The 24,992-nt window shown below is 40.9% G+C and overlaps 2 protein-coding genes across 2 annotated transcripts; both read right to left on the bottom strand.

Annotated features, from left to right (window-relative positions):
- Positions 1-14,456, bottom strand: BAG1 (BAG cochaperone 1). The gene is made up of 7 exons (XM_054285205.1): positions 14,354-14,456; positions 10,417-10,545; positions 10,199-10,281; positions 9,372-9,485; positions 8,788-8,895; positions 3,116-3,178; positions 1-756 (listed from the first exon to the last, which is right to left on the bottom strand). Exons 1-7 carry the CDS (start codon positions 14,394-14,396, stop codon positions 667-669), a joined length of 630 nt encoding a protein of 209 aa, XP_054141180.1. The 5' UTR covers positions 14,397-14,456; the 3' UTR covers positions 1-666.
- Positions 14,457-14,680: 224 nt separating this feature from the next.
- CHMP5 (charged multivesicular body protein 5) lies at positions 14,681-24,057 on the bottom strand. Its single transcript, XM_054284876.1, has 8 exons — positions 23,904-24,057; positions 19,963-20,067; positions 19,176-19,222; positions 17,490-17,583; positions 17,335-17,406; positions 16,322-16,430; positions 15,827-15,939; positions 14,681-15,278 (listed from the first exon to the last, which is right to left on the bottom strand). Exons 1-8 carry the CDS (start codon positions 23,970-23,972, stop codon positions 15,228-15,230), a joined length of 660 nt encoding a protein of 219 aa, XP_054140851.1. The 5' UTR covers positions 23,973-24,057; the 3' UTR covers positions 14,681-15,227.
- Positions 24,058-24,992: the final 935 nt, after the last annotated feature.

Raw genomic sequence — 24,992 nt, 5'->3', positions numbered from 1 at the left:
TGTGTAAAAAACATACATCTGTATCAAGGAGCTCAGTAACAACTTAAAGCACCACTCAAAATTAAGTACCATACATGTTACAGTACATTCCATTTATTATGACAATTTAAGGCTAAAATAGGTACGACTCCCTTATAGTCAAGCTTTCTTATATTTATAAATGCATACAAACATTAAGTAGATACAAATGTGTAGGGGTTTTTTATTGCTCTGAACTGTCTACTAGAATGTTCAGCTTTCCCAGACGTTGTCTCAGTTTGCCTTTTTCAATCTAGCTGTAGTCCTACAACTGCAACTTATGGCACTTGTACGATTATAGACCTTCTTTGATTTGAGCTGTAAATAAATTCAAAGATATATCAGACAAAACTGCCCACCACTGAAAACTTCATAACTTAGTTAACTAAACTATCTTATTGTCCATAAGATACACAATTCACAAAGATTAGCTCAGCCATTCTTCAGGAAGGATTTCTTTTCAAAATAATAGTTCTAACCAAGCGGCAAACAAGACAACCAGCAAGAAATGATTGACTGGTGCCAGTCTAACAGACTGGGCTTTGAGGGAGAAAAAAAAGGAAGCTGGATATGTGCTCCAAAACAAAGAGCAAACTTTTCTTCTTGCTCATAGAGCAATTATGTTTCCTAATTATGTAAGGCGACGCCTCATTCTGCCAGTGCCAAATTCTTTGACTGCAGCTTGTCCATTTCTTGGCCAATGTTCCCTTCAATGGTATCACACTGGGCAAGAAAAACCTGAGAATAAAAAACAAACAGATGTTATTGGATACAAATTGGCACAGGGAGGTGTTTCTGAAGAGCTGAAAGTGCAGTTTCTATAGTGAATTTGAAGATGTCAACTCAACAACCACTTTCCAGTTGTTTTGGTAATAGCTTATGCACACCTGGATTTACCCAGAATCCACCAGAAATGTGACATTGGATAAGGCTAATAAGGATAACAGCATGGCTGCCCACCATCACCAGTCATGATGCTGAGGAATTTTCACTTCATCCAAAGTTCATGAACAACAATAGGACACACAAAGGTTCAGACAACTTAGTGCTTCATTCAGTTTGGAACATGACTTCTAAGCTCCTCTCTAACACATCCTTCCGAGGCCAAGGCTGGCACAAACCTGCTCAGTCAAATTTAAAACAAGCTTTCATTAAACCAAGATCTTTTCTACTTCTTAAGACTACAAGGCATCATTGAACCTTTATCTTCATCAGTAGCTGGTGTTCCTCAAAAGACAGAAGGCTCCATTCCAAAAAAAGGAGTCCACAGAACCTTACGCTTTCTTAGAACCTGCCCACGAGTTCTCACAAGAGAGCAACTGGCAGCCAGCAGCCCCTGGTCACTTTGCTCAGCCTGTACAGAGCACAACATGACAACACTTTAAGTCAGTAAACTGTTTTAGGTCAGCCCCAAGGTATGCAAGCACAGTGCACTTCCTGAGAAAGATTCTCCCATTAGCTCTTCATGTCTCGCCTTTGTTTTTGCTACGTCTGCACCAGACTCTGACAGTCAAACCAGACATTTCATGTTATTAAATTGACAGTAAGAAAGCACTTTCCTTCTAGAGCAGCAAACTGCTGTGCCATGTGAATGTTCCTCAACCATCACACTGCTTTGAATCATCTGTTTCCAACCAATCCCTTGAGCTGTCATCAAGTCACATCTGTAAGAACTTGAGTGATGAAAAAGTGAAAGTGGTAGCAAACTGCAGTTGAGGGCTGCTACTCTTTCATATTTATCTTCCCACCCTGGAAGATGTGTGACTGCCATCAGTAGAGGGCAGTTATTAGCTCCCCCTTGCTTTCATGGATACTTAAAAATAATAAGCACAACTTGCCACTGTTTTCTTGTTCTTGCTCTGGAAAAACAAACTGTTGTTGACAGCTCTGGTCTGAAACCCCTGAGGATTCTTCTGGAGTCCTCAAAGGGTTCATAACCCACAGCTGCATTATGCTGTGCATATAAAAGCACATAAATAATTCTGATCTCTGCTCAACAGAACCCTTTTTATGCTTTAACAGCAGTTCTTAAACAAAGCCCCACTTACTTCTGCTGTAACTTCACCCAAGAGTGGAGATCCAGTAGCTTCCACAAAGTTGACAGCCACCACTCTATTACAGGTTTTGCTGCCTTGGTTAGGCACATGGAATCAAGAGTGTGTTCAGAACCCCCACGTAACATAACCACACCAGCAACCACCTTCATTCCCATTTGCATTACCCAAACTTATCTCAATAACTGAGTACAAAGTGCTTTGTCCCTGAAGCTGTAACTAAAACCATTTCTCCTATAAAATATTTCTTGGTGGGCCTTCCTCTAAAACAGATGGGTGTTCTAGAAAACTTGTGAAACATCAATGGGAAGTATTTAATGAGGTTACAGTAAAAGACAAAATCATTCAACTCTATATAAGAATGTAAGGTACTTCCACAAACAATTTTGGAGCTCAACCTGGCACTGAAGTTAGCACAACAGAAATAAAACAGTAATACAAGTAGCATTACCATTCATCTATGTAAGTTTGAGTGGAGAGAGCTGAATTCCAGTATTTACTCACAAACCTTCAATTCAAGGTCTCTAAGAAAACAATTTATGAGCATCATACCATAGCAAAGCCATTAAACCCTCCATCCCCAGCACAGCTACTCTGCTGTACAAATCTTAAAGATCTACTCTCTAAAGAAACTTGGTGCATTGCAGTATAAGCTAAATTTTCCAAAGAACACCTCTGGCAAGGTCAGGAGTAGGTCAGCAGGAGTTACAGTTAGCTGCATCCTTGTGCTCTCAGTCTTACTCCGATTCATCAAGATTCAAAAAAGGCGGAATGATCAATCCCATTGTCTTTACAAGTTATCAGGATTACTTCACATCATCAGGCAGCCACAAGACAAACTATTGATGTAAATAACAAAGATTATCTGAAAACAGCATGACCTATGAAAATCTGTATTTTGTGTGCTATTTTACTCAAAGGGAAGTCATACAAAATACCGATGTAAGAACAAACACTGAAAAAATCTAAACAGCTCATTTTTACAAACTTTTGGTGTACAAGTGCCCAGCATTTATGGAAGAAAAAAAAGAAAGAAAACTCACCTGGACCCTCTTCACTAACCCCTTCTTTTTCAGTTTGCAGTCACTGAAATTCTCTGGCAGATTCTGCAGTAAAATAAGCAAACAAGTTGATGCAGGTTAATGCTGAAATGCACATATTAGACTTACAGCAAGAACTGGAATTATCAAAGAATCCTCTGAATGGGTATCCTGCAAATTCCATGCCCGCTCAGAAAGGATGATTACACAGCAAAGAATATATAAGAAAAAGTTATCAAAAAGCCAGGGATGCAGCATGCTGACTGCAAAGAACAGAGACAGCAAACCTACCATGTGTCTTTAGGGAATATACAGCAACAGACTACACACACTGCTTTTTCTGCTGTGGTGTATGTTAACAGTTCTTCAGAGCTTTTTCAGAGATTATAACATGAACAAATTTCCTACAAATACATTCACTAAATCACTTGCCATCACTGGAATGTATCATTAGTAATGCAGTCTTTGCCAGGCTGAGCTGTACATCTGATCATCCCTGCAATGTATTCAGGGAAGGCAACAGATGTGAAGTGTTACACAATGTCAGCTTTTCACTGAATTCAAACTGCATCATTGTCTGTACTCCTGCCACCCATTACATTCATGTATGTCATCCTGGCAAGTGCTACATGCTTTGTCCTTTTCCAGATATGTGAAACTGGGGTGTTACTGAGGAATGGTGCTCAGCTTTATGATTTTTTTCTTAACAGGTAAAACACCTGTACAGATGATTATCATTATATGAAGTTTATGTGAACATTCTTGAAAACACTGTGTTCTCACTGGTGAAAATGCATAAAAATCTTGGGAGTTTCTCACTAGTTTACCTTTAATTTTCCACCCTAACTCCAGACCAAGAACATAGGTTTCCCAAACCTAATCTGTTTCATTTCAGCCAAAATGTGAGCACAGCTGGGAGGTTTAGATACCTAAACTTGTGTAAAAATCAAAATACAAACAAACAAAACAAAAAAAGGGCTCTTTTCTTTTATTGTTCAGACAAATGGATTCTACTCTCCCTGTTTGCTGCCCATGCTGTGTGCAGTGGTGTGAGGCACTTCAGCTGAGCTGTGGGCTGTGTCACCTCCCTGCAGGAACACTCCTTATCTCCTCAGAGGTATTCCACTGGTGTTTCCCTCTTGAGCCCTAACAGCATGATGGCTGGAGTAGAAAGCTACTACAAGCTAGTTTCCATTACTGAAACTGGGTAGGAAAGTAACAAAAAACTGTAGTCAGCACAGAGGCTAAGGGGGGATGAAGTGGAGGATGGAGCAGGGTGGAAAGTATGGAAAATTAAAGGGAGAAAATGCAGTTGCTGCTCCCTGGATGGAATATGGACAGCATGCCTGACTTCCCACAAATAATACACAGTAAGGGGGCCCAAAGAGAGGGTGGACTGGAGACACCATGGCCAGGGTCTGTCCAAAAGGATTTTGGGGAAAGAAAGGATTTTGGGACAAGAGGGGGAACATGGTGATACCTTGTAGCTGATAAGCAATGTAACAGCTGTCAGTCAAGGAAGGAAAAAGATTTCCTGCTGTTGAACCAGCAACTGTGGCAAAATCACAGATGCCCACCTCCATTCCAAAGTTTACCTTGGATGCAAGACTGATGTATGGCTCCAGCCTCAAAGGTCACCTCAGATGTAATACTGACATTACCCACCTCCAAAGTGCAACCACCCCCCACTGAACATGATGCATGACTAGAGTCACTCTAGCTCCACCTGAACGTTAAAATAGTGTAAGAGTAAGTTAAAAATGGCATAAATAGAGGGAAGACTCCATTATTGGGGATTAGAGCTGGTTAGTATATTGTTTTAAGTACATTTTTGCAGCCAGATACTACCACCAGCAATCCTGTCAAGAGTTTTCTATTGTATTAATAAACTGGTATTAGTTTATTAATAAACTATTGTATTCCATAAACTGGTAAAATGAGTCCTTCAAGGGCACTTAGAGTCACTGGCAGCAGGTAACATATGTGACTGTGGATACCCAGGAGGGGGTCCCTGTTATGCTGTTGTGTCCTGAATTTGTCCCTGAATCTTGCCTGGGGCACCAACAGACCAACTAAAGGTGTGGAAGTCCAGGAGGGGGCTCTCTGTTTGCGTGTGACCCCAAGCAGGTCAGCTGAACCACCCTCACATCAAGTGGGCTGCTCAGGAAAGGGTAACAGGCACTGACAGACTGGTGAGGCACAAGGTCTCAGGTAACCTGGGGCACTGACACACAAATCAGACTGAAAGGGCTGGAGAAAACCTCCCCTTTCACGTGACAATGCTCCTTGAGCTTTAGAAATACCTTTCTCTGAAGATCTGATTTCATGTTTACAATTCATGCTAAGAGATTAAAGTATTATAGTAAGAAATGCTTATCACATTTTTATTGATTCAGATAAATTCGAAAAGTTTAGTAATAGGATCTTATCTTATTGTAAGTGGAAAAACTTCCCAGATGTCTGGAAAATATTTGTTACAGGAAGAGTGGTGGGGTTTTTTCAGAATACTTCTTTCTTTTAATCCCTGAAATGTTAATTTCATATGGATTTATCCAATGACAAGTATAGCAGAGACAAGGACACACAGTTAAATTTCATCAGAACAGCTTGTTAATTTAAGTAAATTTTACAGAGGAACTATACTTTTAAATAATCTTCAGGAAAGGAGGATGGGCCACCAGAGCACAACTATGAGTCAGTAGTGCTATCAATGTCTTCAATACTGATAGATGCAATTTGACAGATTTGTTGTGAATTTATGTTAACAAAATCAGTGACTGGTATTTCAGAAGAGAAAGTTTTTTTCAATTCTTAGAACAATCTGTTCTCTGCAATATTGTCTTTCTAGATTAAAAAATCTGCCATTTAATAGGAGACCATCTTGAGGACAAAGTGAGTGCTCACACTGCAATATTGGTGAAAACATTCATTAAAACAGAGCTGGTTCACAGGTACATACTGTCATGACTGTGGATTCAAATTTTCCTACTGATCTCAGAAAAACTTTGTTTTTTCTTGAAAAAGCCTTTCAGATATTTAAAAAACTGGTGCAGATGACCAAGTAAAGCATTACCTGTATTCTTCTCACTGAGATTTGTAATAAGTAATGTACTTTGACTTCTATTCCTGGACCAGTTGTTTTAACTGATGAAATAAATAGCACATCTGTGAATGCACACAAACAAATTTTCGAGTATTGAACAAGACTCAACTGCCTTCTTCCTGAAGAAAGCTTCTAAGATCTGTGGCTTATGGCAATGTCTGACTGTGTCAGACAAATTAAAATTTTGTAAGATGCCATGAAAGCAATAGTTATTTAAACACATTTATGTTACAATGCTTAAGCTACAGATGCTCTACCCAAAAGCATCCCTTCAGGATGTTTCTTTCACACCTCTGGCAGTGACAACATTGTATTTTTTTTCTCACACCCCCCTACTGTATGATTATAAAGTTACTTCTCCCCCTTCTAAATCCCATCTTTTAAATTCACAATTGTTGAATGCATGGTGTCTAGTAAAAGTATTTAGTTCCAAACTCAGCTCCTCTAATTAATGAGCTTGTCTGCTACCAGTAAGAGTAATATTCCTAGAACAGAAAGAAAACAATATGCAGGTTTCCTCACCCTTATCTCTCTGTAAGCAACCAAATCTCATTTTGCATATGTGAGTGATCCAAATAACACACAGCAGCTGAGACACCTTAATGAGTTGTGACAATTCTGCCAAAGAAAAAAGCTGGAATATTTATAGTGCGAGCTTGCTGGTATGTTTGACTTCTACAATGCATCATCCATTCTTCTCAGTCAGTCACATTTTCCCCCTCTGAATTTTTTAACATGCTGTTGACTCAATCAACAGCACCTCTACATGTTCAGTAGCATTTAACAGATGTGTCACAACTAGCTTTTTACTTGGCTGCTGGAAAGAATGCTAATTACTTGTATAAACCAATTTTACAATAAGATAAAATACCACTTTGCATTTCTATTTGCCATTTTCTATTCCAGTGGAAGTCATTTACTGCTCATACACCTCCCTCACTACCAGTCTGTATTGCTGCCTCCATACAGTGCACAACCACAGTGCAGCTGAGGGCTGCCTCAGTAAGTTGGTGCCCTGTTCACTTGACCTGGTGTGATACCAGCACTCTGAACTCCCACATTTTATGTAAAGATTCCACCCACCTACATGTATTTCATCTGCAAGATTGCACATTAGTCCAGTTTTCATGACAAGTCTCACAGCCAGCTTTGTATATTGAAAGAAATAAATATGTGCAATGTAACTGCAATCACTGGCAATCCAAACCTTTACTTCTTAAAAAAAACCCCAAAAAACAACCCAACTTTTCAATGTAAAATGTCAGATGCTCTTATTCAATAAAGTAACAAAAAATTACTATAGATTTTGGAAGAAATTACTTGTAATTAGTCTTAGCTCTGGCTGCTCCACATTCTCAAGAAACAAAGTACAGGGACTCCATTATTTCCCAAATCTAAACACCAAGTCACTGACTATAAGTCTTCTAAAACATTGCACTAGACCTAAAATCCCTTGTCCAGTACTCTTTAGAGTATTTTGGATAAGAAGATACAGCACAGCATGCTTTCTGTTTAAACCACACAAAATGGTAACAGAAGTAAAAGTAAACTTGGGAAACTGAGTTTGGATTATTCAGAAAGCAGTGAAACAGTTTTACAAGGCTGCCTGCTGGGTTCCAGAGCTGCACCCTACATACAAGTACTGAGTTTTTTTCTGAATAGGATTTGGTATCAAAACTTGAAGGGGTCAGAAATAAGCTTTAATTTCATCCAATTGAGACAGTTCAGTTGTTGTCACCTTACTGATATTTTCATGACAACATGTAGTAAATCTGCCACTTCAAGCAGGAAATCAGTTATATGAAGTCTATGTCTAACAGCATTCAGTAACTGTCAGCATAATATTCTTCTTTATGTGAGGCACAAAAGGAAACAAATTTGAAGACTTCAAAATACTTAGAATACAGCAATTTTTAAAAAAGTATTTAGAACTGTTGGCTATAACAAGCAGCAAAGACTATATTATCATCATAGGCTCACAATACAAAAGCAGGAAATTAGTTAGTAAGCTTCCCACCATTCCCAGGAACACATCCATATTACATAGCATTTGATGGCCAGTTCAAATTATTACTCTGATTTAGTCCACTGCTGAACTTTTACAAAGAGTCCATCAAGTTAAATTACATTTGTTTCACCAGTTATAGGTATTTGCATGGCATATTTCTGAAAAAAAATCTAATAGAAAGTCACTGTACCAAGGAGGAGATCCAAAGACACCACTACCACAGAAAAGCAGCATTTTTCCTTCAGAGCAGACTATTATGATCTTGATATGCAACATAATTATATAATGAGGCTTACAGAGAACAAGCAGCAGACAGAGAAACCAAGTAAGGAAATACACCGGCTGGGGCAATTTTCTGTTTATCTCTGTACCTTATTCTCATCTAGCTCTGAGCTACTACATGACACAGGAAGATGTATATTGTACTCTGGAAATGTAATGTAAGGTTATGATCCACTAATGACTGTGAAGCATTTGGATAGCCAAAAATAAATTTCTTAGTACATTAAAATATCAAATAAATTTCTGTTGGGATTTGACCCTCTTCTGTGGTTAGTTACTTACAATGGCATCAATCTGTTCAAGGGTCTTCATGAACTGCTCTGCAGTTCCTTTTATCCTCTTGTCCAGCTGTTTTAGTGCTTCTGCTTGGAGATCCTTTGCTAAAAATCCCTGAAGAAGAAAAAACAAAATTATTCTATACCCTACACAATACTCATCTAAGAAAAACTGTCAATCCACAAGAGCAGAAAACATATTTTACTATTTCTGTATTTTCAAGCATGATAGGGACTCCAATCTTAATCTGTATTCTTCTGTATTTTATCAATTCTTGACACAGTAAATGTAAGATCTGTTAGGTTTACTAAAATGATAAACATCTAATAGACCTTCTTATTCCAGATATATGTAAGTTATCCCATATGAAATAATATGTACTTTTTCCCAAACATTGCCGTGTCTCTATTTTGCAAACTCATAAATGGCATTTGGAATTCACTAGAATTATTACTGACTCTTGGACATTTAGGAGGGGCAGCTATTACTGACTACTCAAAACCTCCCAACTGTTTTGTTTGGGTTTTTTTACATAGAAATACCTACAAAACTGCTTTGCAAAGATATAAAGTGATACAAAACTGGCATACCTTCTGGATACTTGTGAACTCTTTATTAACTTCCTCTAACTTATTAGCTATTTGCTCCACTGACTTCTCCAAATCTTTTAACTTCTTTAATTCAGCCTCTTCTTCTGGACTATTCTGTGTATTCAAAAGTACAACATTCACAACTAAGGAACAAATAAAGATACAATGCAGCTAAAAACCAGCAGTGCTGATACAGACATAAAGGTTTCTGAGGATTTAGAATACACACTACACTGTGGCTATTCTTTCCATACTTAAATAACTACCAAATCAACTTCTTCCAAAGCTTAATTACAAATATATTTCAATCAGCAATGTATATAAACACAATTAATGAGATTAATTTGAAGGAAAAAGGAGAAGTGCAATTTTTTGTTTCTTTTTGTCAACTTATCATTTCTAAAGTATAGGCAATATTTACATCATAAGATTATTACCTCATCCTCAATTTGCAAAACCAGTTACAAATCATGTCACAAGAAATAACCTAGAGGATCAAGGCTCAGTAGCTACAGTTGGGAAAGTTTTTTTTAAACCAGAAAAAAAAGATAAGCAGAAAATGTCATCAGTGCACAGAAAGCTCATAGGCACTGACCACAGATTAGGCAGAGTCCTGTCAATAATGTAAAGCAGAAGGCAGTCAATAATGTCATTTCAGAAAAGTACAAACTGCAGTTGTTTGCAGTGTAACATGAGACTGAACTGAATTTTGTGGATAGGTATACAAAATTAAGTTAATGCTCCAGCTTGTTTCTGTGTCCAGCAGCTGACTTAGTGACAAAAATGATGATAGCTTAAGGGGAAAAAAGGTCCAAAAGCCTGCTTACCCTTTTCCCAATCAACATGACTTTGCAACCATTTTTAACACCAAGTGCTGATAATGGTTGTTCCAATTCTTTCAGAGACTTTCCTAAACAAAGAACAAGGGAGGAAAAAACAGTTTAAGTACAGCTGGTGGCATAAGAATTTTTTTTAAGACATTCAAAACATGGACACCTAATGAAAGCTCATCATCTATAAGAAACATGGCAGATTTAGAAGTTACCTTTGTATATCAGTTTCTGAAAAGGAACTGGAACCCCAGTGACTTGTTCAATAAGTACAGCCATGTCTTGTAGTGTAGGTTCACCACCTTCTCGTTGGGAAGCAACTTGAATACTGTGCTTTTCATTGCCTAGTAGAAAAGCAGAGTAACAGTAACACTTACTGTAACCTAGAAAGTATTCCAGAGAGAATCCATCTCTAATACTTATTACCATTAATGCAGAAAGTTCTCAAAGGACAGGCTCTCATGTAGAATCATAATTTTCAATCAAATTATTCTACCACACTCCTCTCAAAGTGACTGACCTCAGCTGAAAATTTTGGTTTACATTGGAATAACCTATAGAGTTCAATGGGGTGTGTTTTACTGGTGTAATTTAGCTCCTGCTAAATATTATTCCCTATCTCTTTTTAAGAGTACAGATGGTGTCCAGATATCTCACAAGCTAAAGCATGAAAGCCCACACTACCCTGATATATCCCATTTCCTACTTGAGTCTTTGATGTCTGAGACACTTATCACTTCCTTTGCTTCCTTCTTCTTAAACGTGAGAAACAAGCAATCATTGCCTACCCTGTTTCATCTCCACCACCAAGCAGAGAGAATTCTCAGAGTACAAAAACTGCTTCTCCCCATATACTACTGATAAGCAGACATAACCACTTCTAGAAGTTCCAGCTTATCTGTCACCTTCCACTTCCTATTCAGACTCCCAAAGATTAACTTGCATGCAAACAGGAGGTAGTTCTTAGGGGAAGAAAGGAGTATGCCTATTAATCTCTGCTTTGCAACAGACCCTTTCTACCACCCTCTGCTCCCACACACATCAAGTCTGTCAATCTGAAAGCACCCATAGGAATCAACCACCTCTGGCTGCAAGGGAAATCAAAACAGACATTTTTTACTCTGCAGGAAGAGACACATACAACAGAAGAAAAACCATACTCACATCACTAATTTAAAATGCATGCATCTTTTACAAAGGAGAGTGCTAGAAAAATTTATTTTAAAATGATCCAGGCTCCCACAGTCACATGACAAGTGACACTATACCCTCAAATATTTTAAAGCTTCAACAAAATTTGTTATTCCAAGACAATTTTAAGCTTAAAATCACATTATGCCCCTCTCACCCAAGCACTTTCCATAAACAGTCCTTCTTAGCAGTTTGTTTTGGGAAAAAAAACCCCACAACCTCAATACATTTCAAAAGGTCATTTTGATATATACAGCTGCTTTGTATAAGGGCTCTGCCCATGAGCAATTGAAAGAAAAAAAGAAAAAAAAAAACACTAACTGAGGGAAAAAACAGATGAAGCTTGTGTAACAATAGAACCAGTTTAATTACAAATTATGAGCACCACTTTGTACAGACTGTAAACAAATTTTACTGTAAATTCACAGCAGAGTGAAATCACCATAAGAAACAACTCATGGGTTGCTCCAGGTGCCAGAGCTGAGATTCCCCTGCAGCCCACAGTGAAGACTACAGTGAAGCAGCTGTGCCCCTGCAACCCATGGAGGATACCACAGCAGAGCAGGTGGATGCCTGAAGGAGGCTGTGATCCTGTGGGAAGCCTGTGCTGGGGACCTGCAGAGCCATGGAGAAAGGAGCCCATGCTGGAGCAGGTTTGCTAGCAGGACTTGTCACCCTGTGGGGGATGCACATTGGAGCAGTCTGTTCCTGAAGCACTGCAATCCATAAGAGAAACCCATGCTGTAGCAGGGGAAAAGTGTGAGGAGCCCTACTCTGGGGAGGAAGGAGCAGCAGAGACAAAGTGTGATGAACTGACCAGAGCCCCATTCCTCTGCACTGCTCAGGCAGGAGGAATCAGAGAATTCAGGAGGAAAGTTAAGCCCGGGGAAAAAGTCATTTTTTTTCTTTTAGTGCTCATTGTTCTACTCTGATTTGAATGTTGTTAAACTACACATCCCCAAGTCTGTTCTGCCCATGACCTGGTGAGTGCTCTCTCCCTGCCCTTCTCTCAAGCCACGAGCCTTCTGTTGTCTTTTCTGTCCCCTGCCCAGCTGAGGAGGGCAGTGACAGAGTGGCTTTGGTGAGCATCTGATGTCTGCCCACCACACTTGCAGACTTTCAAGTCACACATGTGGGACTACCGTCAGTTCTGTTTCTCAGCCCTAATTTCCATCTTTCCCACTTTCACTCATGCACACAAAACTTTACTAAAAATGTTCTGTGCAAAGTGTCAAGCCTCACATCTGACAGCTGCAGGTGTAAATCACAAAGATGAAGCCCAAGCTGAACAAAGGCTTCTATTTGCTGTCTGTTAATGACTAAGTCATTATCAGGTGAGAAAACAACTGGAAAGACAAAAACATTCTCAGACTGTTGCCAAACAGCAAGACGTTAGAAATATAAATATGTCAAATCATTAAACTGCAGACATTGCAAAATGAAAGCCTCTCACATCAAATGGAACTCTCTGAAGGCACCAGTGAGCACATGAATCATGATGACTCAAACAAATTATTCCACAAAATTCTTCACCAAAGACTCTTAATTAAAACTACCAGGTGATAAAGGAAACATTTTAACAAAACAATTTGAAACACAATTTGAAAACTCAAATGAGCAATCAGAAATAAGCAATAAGCTTTAGAGATGGAAACAACATTACCAACATAGCGCAAAAGAAACAAAGGCAGAATTTATTATTCAATTTTTTTAAATACAATAAAAAATTACTAAGTTTTGCTAAGAAAACTCAGCAGAACATCTTGCTGATTTAATATGTTACTATCTTCTTCATTCCTCCTACTTAGATCTACTTCAAAATTTAGCCATGGTGTTTCCCATCTTATTTGTAAGAACTGCAGAGTCCAAGCTATTCTCACTCCTTTACAGTAAGGTTTTATATTTGTTTATAGACACATCTTCCCCTCCACCTTCTTCTCCCTCCTCTGGTTTTTCTTTTCGAGGGGGGGAAGAAAGCCACCTCTGCTGGCCTTTGAGTGACCCATTCCATCAGGTCAGCACCCACCTGTCCTACCAAAGAAACCACTCTCTGCTGCAGCCTCGCAGCTCACCAGGTGCCAACATCCAAGCCTCTTCAACAAACCAGAAGACTTTTGGGTAGCACCTGCTTTTAACATGCTGTGCTGACTTCAGCAATATATTTCATCTAAATGAAGATTACCCAAACAGCAGAATCATAGTATGGATCAGCTTGAAGGGATAACCCACAGTGGGTCATCTGGCCCGACTTCCCTGCCAAGCAAGGTCATCCTCGAGCACATGGCACAGGATCGTATCCAGAGAGTTCTTGAATACCTCCAGTGAGGGAGACTGCACAACCTTTCTGGGCTAGTTGTACCACGGCACAGTCACTCCCACAATAAAGAAGTTCTTCCTCATATTCAGGTGGAACTTCGTGTGCATCAGTTTCTGCCCATTGCCTCTTGTGCTATTGCCGAGCACCACCGAGAAGAGCCTGACTCCATCTTCTCGGCATCCCCCCTTCAGATATTCATTCACATCAATGAGGTCCCCTCTGCCATCTCTCCTCGAGGCTGAACAGGCCCGGCTCCCTCACCTGTTCCTTTTAGGAGAGACGCTGCAGTTCCCCCAAGATCCGACCTGTGCGAGGGCCGCCGTGCCACCTGTTCCCCCCACCACCCTCGCAGCCCACCTACGCCCGCGCTCCGGCTGGAGCAGACCCTGGCAGGCCTGCCCAGAAGGAGCGAAGCCTCACGGCACAGCCCGGACGGACCCCGGGCTGAGCGGGCCCGGGCCGCGCCCCGCCGAGGCCGCCCCCGCCCGCCCCCACCGCCGGTGCAGCCGGGCCCGCCCGCCCGCAGTGCCCGGTGCCGCTCCGGGCCGGACCGGGAATGGCGGGCAGAGGGACGGGGAAGGGCCGGGAGCGGCCCCGCGGCCGGAGCCGCGCCCCCGCCCGCTGCCCCTGCCCCGGGCGCTTACTGTAAGTAACGGTGACGGTCACCGGGGCCCCGGGCGCCGCCATCTCGCCCCGCCGCAGGAACCGTCGGCGGCGCTGCCGGGGCGCGCCCGGAGCGCGTCACTTCCGCAGCAGGAGCACGGGAATGCCGCTATCCCGGCCGCACCGCCCCGCCGCTCCCGGCAGCGGCAGCAGGGACAGGGACACGGACACGGCCGAGGCGAGAACGGGACCGGCCCTTCCCCGTCCCCAGCCAGGCCCCGCCTCTGGAGAGCCCGTGCACGTGACGCCGATAACCTGCCCCGCGCTCCGGACCGGATTCATCGCCAAAAACGCCACACAAAGGGAGCTGCTAATCTACGTGATTTTATGTCTCCATGGAATACATGATAATGATAACCCGAGCAGTTTTCAAGAAGGTTACAAGTACAATCGCATAAAAGTCTCAGGACTGCAGTAGTTTTAAAAATTGATTTCAGTTCTTTTATCAAACAGGCGTAGTAGCAATAAGGGAGCTATTTTACAGAGCAAGCAGCAACGTATAGTCTTAGTTTCAAGAAAGAGAAGCATAATACAAAGTCAGAATAAGCCTCAGCTATCGACAGCCACCACTAGTCTTCACGTTTTACTTTGTCCATAAGATACAGAAATCAAAACCTATCAGACTGACTGCTTCCACTGAAGGGAACTGGGATGAATTTTCCATGAACAGAATTCAGTAGTAAAACAACTTTCTCCAAAGAAAGAACACCACCAGCCACTCATATTGCATTCTAGGATGTAGTGATATTAAAGTTACACTGGAAAGACAAGTTCTCCAGAATTTTAAAATAAAAAAGATTCTTAATACAATTTGAAAAGTATAGTTCCATTGTATCCATTGTGCTTTTGAAACATTTATGTTGCAGGGATCTTTGGCAACCCAAATTCATCCACCAATACGCCATCCTGTAGGAAAGAAAAAGACGTGATGGGTTAACAACTCTCCAACAACCAGAACATTTTGCTTCCTTACTACTTCTATAAAGCTGAGAAAGCTTCTATAAGCTTCCTTACTACTTCTAGAAAGTGTCTCTATCTGCAATTGCCACTGTGTGACAGCTGGAATCAAAACAAGAGCATCAGTTCTCCTTCACCACAAAGCTCTACTAAAGCTCCAAAAGCAAACATACAGAAGCTTTTCTTATGGTTTTAAGACTGGAGCTGTAATGGTACACTTAAATTCCACTGGCAGTCCAACAGTGTTTGATAGGAACGATAAAATGTCATTCTAGTGATTTTAAACATAGTTAAGAGCATTCAGTACACTGTACACTTTATTCTCAAATTCTCTGTATTTCGCATCCATACATATAATACATAAATAGCATATATAACATTAAGCACACTTTTTTGTTCAAAATATTAAGGATCCTAAATATCAAGCAACCAACACAAATGTGATTAACCCAAACCAAACAAAAATGTATTTTGCTGTTGAAGAGCAAAGGACTCACTTTGTTTTTTGTGTCTGTAGGAGTGACCTCTGGGATTGCTGGAGCGGATGCGGCTTCGTCTAAGTAGGAATTGTCTTCATCAGCTAAAAGCTCATCACCTAACGCATCCAGTTCTGAAATTGAATTGTGTTGGCTGAAATATTACACAAGAAGTTCCTTTTGCAAGAGAAAAGCTGCTCTTACAGAAACTCAGGATTCTTACTGAATGCTTATATTCAGATGCACCTCACATCAGTCATCAGAAATACACACACACACACACTTGAGAGAACCTTCTTCCCTGCCTTGTAGCATTCCATTGGAATCTCATGTTTGTCTATGCTCTCATTACTTCTCTTAAAGGAAATGCAGATTTAATGCAGTTTAAAAAAAGCTATCAAAGCTTTCTAAAACACATTTAAAGTATTTGACTAAGGAAATAAAAAAATCACTGTATGACAGTACTATGATTTTTACATCCAGTAATATAAAAAAATCATCTTTTCCCTTCCTAACCTGCTTCCAAATCATCTTCATCAATCTCTGGTGTTCCATAGCTACGACTCAGTGCCTCCTGGACTTCATTGGCTTCTTCCATCATATCTTCCAATTGATCTTGTATGTCCTGAAGCAAGAATAATTTTAAATTGGTCCATATTTACTCAAATTCAATTCAGTAATTCCAACATACAAAGCACTCCGTTGTTTTAATTCTTTTTCAATAAACCATTTTTTTTGAAGCAGTATTAATACAAGTCAAAGCACATACATTCAGGACAGGAGTACTTGAAAAGCAGAAAAGGTATGAAATTTAGACAAATCTACCATCTGGAAAATAAGCACTAACCTGAGTTGTGCCACAGCAGAATTTAGAAGATACATTAGCAATTTTACTGCCACTGTACTTGAGTACAGGTAAGGAAACAATACTTGCCTAAAGGTTTACAATACAGGCCATTTATAAATAAGACAGAATAGGAAAGAGAACTTAAAGGAGTTCAGCACTGGCATTGGGTAAGAGCTTAAGTGCAGCATACTTGAAATTATATGTTTAGTTAGTGGATTGGTTTTTTGTTTGCTTTGTTGTTTTTTGCTGTTGTCTGGGCTGGGTTTTTTGCTTTTTTGGTGGTTTTTTGTGTGGCTTTTTTTTAGGTTTTGTTCTTTTTCATCAGGCACTATGATGAATGGGGGGGAGTGGCAGGTAAAGGACTAATCTGCATGTTACTAGCATAAGGAAACAAAAAAGGACAAAAAAGCCATAGCAGGAAGTATCCACTAATATTTATGCTGAAGTGCAAGGAAAGGAGAGATTAAAGATCAGCTCAGCAAGGAAACAATAATCATGACAATAAGGAAAACCACTCATTGTGCAGTACCAGAAAAATCAGGAAGGAATTATGATGGTGGTCCCATAAAAAAGGCAGACAAACTCATGTAAACAAAAAGTCATCTTGCCTTGAAATTCATAGTCCATTCACTATTATTTCAGTACTTTATTTTTTGTTATTTATTTAACTATAAAAACTCACCTCAATTTGATCAATCTTGACTTGCTTGTAAGCTTTCTTCATTTCTTTCACCCCCAGTTTCATTGCATCCACCTAGAAAAGTCAAACATCATACTTGTATCTGATGTAGCACAGATTGAACAAATTAAACAAGTGTGAGATAAACAAACTGGTACCGTTGTCTTTGTATCCTTCAGTGCCTGAATTGTGTAATTAGCTTGTTCCATATTAAAAGACTGCTGTGACAGATTATCCCTCTGTTGTTCATACCTGTTTAAAAAAAAGGCAAATAATGGCTTTAAAAGACTACACTATTTATTACCACAAACATTCTTAATTTATGAAGAGTTGAAAAACCAGCAGCAGTAGTCTAAAGATAGAACAGATATGTTCAGTTTCTTTTTTTCACTTATTATACACAAGTGCAGAATAAACAGCTTCATAAAAATCTGGCCATTATGCATTTCTGTGCACTTGAAGCCAACAAAGCTATTCCTGAACTAAGTTTTAACGGACAGCAACACCATATTTGCCTGGGCTGACAAAGAAGGTGAGGATACAGCAGAAGTTTAATCACCATAAGGCAGTCATGCATGCCATGCTCACTAATGCTGTAAAGAGAATGGAAGGGCTGGCAGATTATCCAAACCACAGTGACTCCACACTGGAGTTTTTCAGGGCAGGGAGGAGGAGGAGGATAGGGTACCTTAAAGGAAACCTTTAAGACTAACCACAAAGAAAAGAGAGACTTTAAAAATTAAGAAATCATCTTTCTCAAAGCTAAACTTGTATCAAATCAAGAATGTAAACTATGTCAAGTTAAGCAAAATAATGAAAGCATAAAAATGAACCATGAGTCCTTCTAACATGCAAAGCAGGAGATCTGAAAGAAAAGGAGGATCCACATGCAAAACCTTCTGGACAACTAATGAGTGCGTCTATTTCTGTTCCACAAGGTCAGAAAGAAATGACTGAGGAATATGACAACAGCCTATTATGAGGGGCCCACCAAGGAAGATTAGCAGGCAGCATAGTCAAAAACCAGGGAAAAATACCTTAGGGTTTTTTAACAGAATCAAGCCAGAATCAAGCAGTCCTCTTCACAACATCTACCTCAAGTACCACATTCCTTGCCATATGATATTTTGGATTGTAAAAGTTTACTAATACTTAATTGTTGCCATGTATCACAGTGCATCAAGTCACACTTAAAAAGTAATTGAGTGAGTCCATAAAGGTACAATTCATCTGAGGGACATGAAATACAAGATGATGGGAGCTTTAGGTCAGACAGCTTCTAAGATTTGCAGTTCATAGACTCTGAGATACTCCAGTGAAACATTCCTGAACACTTGCCGTGTTCTGATATTCTTTCCTTTGGATCTTGACTCTTTCAAGACAGTACACTAGACAAGATCAGACACAGGATCATCTCTCCTGTCCATTTGGGGGTTTCTGCATAGACACAATTACCTGCACTACATCTGCTCAAGTCCTCAAAGGTGCCCATAGAGAACAGGTAGATTTTCAGTAAACCAGAGCAAGGTCATAACATACAAAATTTACAGTAATCAATTAATACTATAAAATAAGGCAATCTCTCAGAAAGTTTAGGAGCCAAACATATTTGTAATAATGAGCAGATTCAGGTCATCTTGTACCAATCCAAATTTATATACTGGAATATCAATCATAAATATGCTGTTGCAAAATATGTAAGGAGATACTTCTGAAAGGGCTCTTCAGCATTTTGCTTTAAAGAGTGCTCAGGAGAGTACTGGAATGAGAAATAAAAGTGTGCCACCGCCCCCTAAAGAAAAGAACCTTTTATTAACCACAAACTGAGAAAGATTTCAACTTACATTCGCTTCTGCTTTAACACTCTTAATGCTTTCTGCTTTACTGTATTCTGAAAGACACAATAGTGTTACATTAGATAAAATATCTGACTTTACACTCGATTATGCTGTTTAAACCTAATGCATTGGATTTAAGTTTTCCAAAAGATTCCTCAGTTACTAGTGCCAAGAGTTTAACAATAGTTACATTCAGCATTTGGCCTGCACTAATGATTAACAAAACAGGAGAGTACACAAAGCTTCTCATAGAAAATACTTTCAGTTTATAGCTTCTGATATATGTTTTCAATAAGGAGAATAAAACATCAAACTTAGTCCATCAGAACTATCTTTCATTAACACATTTTAATGGTCAGCATAACATAATACTGCAACAGGTACTTGAACAATGCTGTTTATATCATATATGTTTATTTTCAAGTACATTTTATATTATAAGTTTATCCCCTTAAAAAACAGGTTGCCTTGATCCCTTTAGGCATAGTGTGGAGCTTTTTATTTTGGATGAGAAACAAAACAGCGTCTCTGCCAGACTTAATTCAGGTAATGAGCAGGAAGGGAAACAAGTTACTTCTCACAGAGGAATTACATTACACCCTGGAACAAATAAAAACCAATAAAACACTGTTCAAAGACGTATGTCTAATAAAAATAATCCTGCAGGATCTTATCTCTCATCCGTAGGGCAAGATGGAGTTTTAAGAACCTGATGAACTGGCTGAATCACATGACAAGAAGTGTGAGTCACATCCTCACGTGAGCATGTTCAAATTCCACAGAAGATTCTTACCTTTGCAGGTCCCTCTCTCATTTTCTTCATTTGATCCTTATACTTCACTAGTTCTGCATCGAGCCTAGCAATCTTCTTGTCAATTGACTCAGCTCTGCTATCCACCTTTCATACATGAGGGGCAAAACAAAGAAAACAACATTCATTGAGGTTTTATTCAGGTATGGAACAAAAAAAGAACAGCCTCTGCTTTGTTGTGTTTCTAACTGAATTGTTTATTCACTTATTGGTTTTTTAAACAACTTAGATTTTGCGAGAATCCAGAGCCAGAGTCAAGTGAAAAAACTTCTACAAGGAGCACAAGAAACAACTCTGAGGCTGCAGGAAGCTCTGCCATTGTGTAACATGTTCTCATCACTCTGAGATGCTCCCTTGCAAAGCCACGCAAGGAAGTTCTTCATTCCAGAACTTCTGGTCATATGCAGTGCCAGGGACTAAAGTGGAATGGAAAACTTCTAGCTGTACCCTCCTGGGACTCCACAGAGCTCTCATTTGGGATATATTGTAACCCTTCACCACAAGAGGGTTAAATATAACAATTACTTAACCAAGCATGAGCACAGATAGTTCTAACAGTATACACGAATTCATAAAAAGCCTTTTTAAAATGAACTGACTACCCTAGCATTTCTCTGGAAGCAACAAAATAAAGCTTATTAACTTTTCATTCCACGAAGCCTCCCTAGGGATTAGATCATAATGGCATTCCAATTATAGCATAAGACAGATCAGTGCAAATTTACAATTCTGCCTTGTTAATGGTGTGGCTAAGCATGTACAATTATGTGGATTTTGATTTCAGTGACCCTTTTAACACCCTGCTCTATGACAGGAACATGCATTTGCCAGAGGCATCCTGGATGGAACATCTGATATGAACGTTCCACACAAGACATTAAAGTGCCTGGGCACAGCTGGCTTTGAAAAATTTGTATTAAGCTTTCTATTATCCAAATATTTTACTAATAGCAAGAAAGAGAAAAATTTGCAATGTTAGGACTCCTGTAAATTTAAAGCATGGCACCTCCTCAAGATCTTTATTAGGTAACTGCATCTTTCAGATCAGCCTCCACAGGGGAAAAAAAGTATTTGGTTTATTTATATAACGATTCTTTCAAGCAGTATTAGCAGGAAACAGAGACAGAACCTCCCACATTGACTAATTATGTAAAAATGTCACACACACATGACATGGGACCTCAGCTCTTAAAAATGCGACTGGACAGAAGAGCAGAGAATGGATCCAATTTATCCAAAAAACAAGACTGTGCATTAGGACCTGAAGAGAATCTGTCTATTACTCACAAATAAGGCACACTGAGGAACATTTCATTGCTGCAGAAGGGCCCCAACTGACACAAAAGAAAGGGAATTTGAGTGTTTACACTGTTCTCACAACTATTAGCCTTTTGTTCCTATGTTTCCTATTTCCTACTCTGAAATAAACATCATAAGTTTAGAGTATTTTTTCAAAGAAGAAAATTTAAAAACACTATTAATGCTTGACTTCCTGGTGCATCCTTCGTCCTACAGGCCTTGTGACAGCCTTGAGTCATCTCACTGTGCTCTGCCAGCAAGCATAAAAACCATGCCTTTAAATGCAATGAATTTTAGCTAACTAAACTTTTCTACACAGGAAAGAACATCTAAAACACAGGCATGATTACTGCCTAAGAGTTGTCTATGTTTTTAACAAATGTTGCATTAATCACTGCTCACCTAATAAATTTCCAAACTGTTTTTTAATAGCTAATTACCACTGAACTAACATGGTTAAGAGATCTTACAAAGCAATTTGGCTCTTTCAAAAGGTAGAGCAAAATGTGTCTAAGACAGAAAACACCCCAGAAGTAACAGTAGTTGAGCCTCCAAAATGTTGGATTTAACATTGTAAAGAAATAATAAAATTTTTTTCATATCTCATACAGCTCTCTTGAATAATAATTCACATGTAATTTAAAATAATCTAATCATGTCTGTAGTTTCAGCAGGACCTATCCTAGAAATTCCACTATTGTGAAAAGGCTTTCACAAATCAGACAGATTACTACATATACCTTGGCACAAAGAGTCAATTCATAAACTTCAAATTACTAAAAGAAAGCATTTCTCCCCATCCTTACTAGTAACCACCCTGTAACTCATCATTAGTTGCCAAAGTCATCACATGGATAAAATAAATCCAAAATTCTTCTTTTCAGGTTATCTGCTGTGTTGCACAGTCAAACTTTCAGACAGTGCAATTACAAACAACTAGAAGAGGATCAAAACTGCGTTCAGCAAGATTTTTGGGAAAAAAAATCCCTGGTGTTGCCAATCAAAACATCTGTTTAAATTACACTTTTATATCCCAAAACTCCTCTAGGATTGAATAAGCTCTTAGCAGAAGACAGACTGCTGACCTATGTAAATTTTCTTTTGATTTACCTGCCCATTAGAAAACGGACATTAACTTGGAACTGGCAAAAGTAGCATGAAAAATCTAACAGACTGATAAGTCTCAGTTGTTGTGAGGGAACCAAGGCTTCCTGCTCTTCCACTTATATTGCCAAAATAGCAAATTTAAGCACTTAGTACCTCAGATGGATTTTGGAGTTCAAGTGATCTACCAAATTTACTGTTGTTTACTGGCAACAATGGGAAAATTCATCCTGATTTTCAATCAGATGCTTTATTCACTGTTCTAACGAAATATATTTAGAGTTGTCTGGGCTTAATACTGCTAAAAAGCAATACAGATTTTTGTCAGAAAGATAAACTACCAGGACAAACATTATGAGCACTTCTCTTTCCCCATACCAGCCAGTGGCATACACAAGATACTGATGTGTAGGTAGCACTGACAAATATTAGGTATTTCATTTAGAGAGTCTCTCCGAGTAGGTGTTTCATTTAGTCTCTCCACTGGGCAGCAAAACAAATCTTCTGAGAGGAAAACTGTGATTTTTCAATGGAAACTGTTCGTTGTCAGGTTCCAATGACAAAGCTTAGTCACACAACATTTACTGACCTTTGTTTACTGACAGAAATACACAAGAAATTCCGTTTCCTCTCTTCATTTCTTAAAATTAGCTTACAACAAAAGGAGCTGCAAAACCATGCTACAGTTTTCTTCATCAACTTTAAAGTCAAAAAAAGACTATGAAATTACCATAAATCTTAACACGCTTTCTTAACCCTCTCAGCAGGCAGGGCAACACAACAACAGTTGTGAAGTGCTTTGCCACGTGTTTCCTGAGCATTTCTTACTTGGTCTGAGCCTGCTCATCTGTCCATCTGCACACACCTTTGGCATCGACCCCACAGCGACCCTTCTACCCCCAAAGGGACAGAACACTCTTCTGTATTAGACAGGGAGACTGATCTCCTTGCCCCTGCCTTGCTACAACTTGTCACGGCAGGAGTCAGCTAGTGCAACCGGAGAAGTGCTCAGATGGAAATGCTGAGAACTATAAGGATGTAAGGAGAGCCGTGCCTTCCACAGGCTCACTCGCTGTGTACACAGTAAGCGCTCATTTATGGGATTTACACATTTATGGGATGCGCTCCCAGGCACAGGACACAAACGCAGGCATGGGTGTATGGACATACAAAGGTACATCCCTGTGTACGTGTGCGGACACCCAACACGCTCACCACAACACCCCGTGTATCCCCGGACATGGCAGCGGTCAGGGACAGGCCGGGTGTGGCCGGGAGTGACCTGCTCCAGTGGAAGGTGCCCATGGCACCGGGGTTGGAGCTAGGTTAAGATCCCTTCCAGCCCAAGCCATTCCGTGGTTCCGTGATATCCATACCCACATACGGACCCGCAGGCTGTGCCCACGCAGGGCAGTGTCCCCACACACACTCACACACACCGATACACCGCTGCCGAGGCGGCGGCCGGGCCGCGCCGCGCAGCGCCCAGCGGGCCCGGCCGCCCCGGGGCGGGCGCTCACCTTCCCGATGCAGTCGGTGAGGCTGGGCGGCGGCTCCTTCGGCTTCGCCTTGCCGAAGAAGCGGTTCATGGCGGCGCTGTCTCCGAGTGGCTCCCTGCCTCGGTAACAGCGGCGGCGGCGGCAGCGCTCCCGGCCGACCCGGAACCGCAGGGCCGGCTCCGCCCCGCGGAGGAAGAGCCGAGGGAAGCAGGAAGCGCTGTGCCGGCAGGGCAGCCGAACTGCCCGCCCCGCTGAGCTGCCCGCCCCGCCGAGCTGCCAACCTCCCTGAGCTGCCTGCCCCGCCAAGCTGCCAACCTCCCTGAGCTGCCAACCTCCCTGAGCTGCCTGCCCCGCCGAGCTGCCAACCTCCCTGAGCTGCCAACCTCCCTGAGCCACCCGCCCCGCCGGCTGGCGGCGGGGGCAGCGGCCCTGGGCCGCACGGAGCCGCAGCAGCCCCGATCACGGGCACGCTGTCCTCCCCTCAACATATCCCGTAGGCAGCTGCTGGGCCTGCACCGCCTGCTGGCAATGTAGGGTCACCCCCATAATGTTCATCATCAGTTCAGCTGATCTGTCAAAAATGGCAGGAAAACATACAAAGTGTACCGAAACCGCGCTATGAATCGGGAATAGTGGGGCCAGCAGGGTAAGGGCAGGGATTGTCTCCATGGACTTGGCCCTGCTGAGGCCACACATGGAGTACCATGTCCCGTTCTGGGGTGCTCAATTCAGGACGGACATGGAGGTGCTGGAGCAAGCCCACAGAAAGGCAACAAGGCTGATGAAGGGTCTGTGGAGCACAGGCGCCATGAGCTGCGGAGGGAGCTGGGGGTGTTGAGCCTGGCAAAAAGGAGGCTCAGGAGAGACATTTATCGCTCTCTGCAACCACCTGAAAGGAGGGTGTAGCCAGGTGGGCCTTGGGCTCTTCGCCCAGGTAAGAAGTGACAGGACAAAAGGACACAGTCTTAAGGTGCACCAGGGGAGGTTTAGACAATGATTTCTTCACAGAAGGGGTGCTTAAACATGGGAATGGAGCACCCAGGGAAGTAGTGATGCCTTAAGTTTTAGCTTTCATATTTTTCAGATGCTGTACTGCCTTAGTATGTAACT

This window comes from Melozone crissalis, unplaced genomic scaffold (assembly GCF_028551555.1).
Source record: "Melozone crissalis strain CALT ecotype California unplaced genomic scaffold, PUWL_Pcris_2 ptg000042l_1, whole genome shotgun sequence".
Lineage (NCBI taxonomy): Eukaryota > Metazoa > Chordata > Aves > Passeriformes > Passerellidae > Melozone > Melozone crissalis.
Note: the sequence above shows the minus strand (reverse complement) of the source record. Positions and strands in the feature narration are given on the sequence as shown.

Bases quoted from the DNA above. Each gene is read 5' to 3' on its own strand.
- BAG1 (XM_054285205.1), bottom strand. From the start codon at position 14,396: ATGGCGGCGCCCGGGGCCCCGGTGACCGTCACCGTTACTTACA. The intron at 10,546-14,353 runs GTAAGCGCCCGG...CTTTTCTACTAG, and splicing joins GACCGTCACCGTTACTTACA to GCAATGAAAAGCACAGTATT. The intron at 10,282-10,416 runs GTAACTTCTAAA...TTCTTTGTTTAG, and splicing joins TCAGAAACTGATATACAAAG to GAAAGTCTCTGAAAGAATTG.
- CHMP5 (XM_054284876.1), bottom strand. From the start codon at position 23,972: ATGAACCGCTTCTTCGGCAAGGCGAAGCCGAAGGAGCCGCCGCCCAGC. The intron at 19,223-19,962 runs GTAAGAATCTTC...TGTGTCTTTCAG, and splicing joins TGAGAGAGGGACCTGCAAAG to AATACAGTAAAGCAGAAAGC. The intron at 15,279-15,826 runs GTGAGTCCTTTG...TCTTTCCTACAG, and splicing joins CTACAGACACAAAAAACAAA to GATGGCGTATTGGTGGATGA.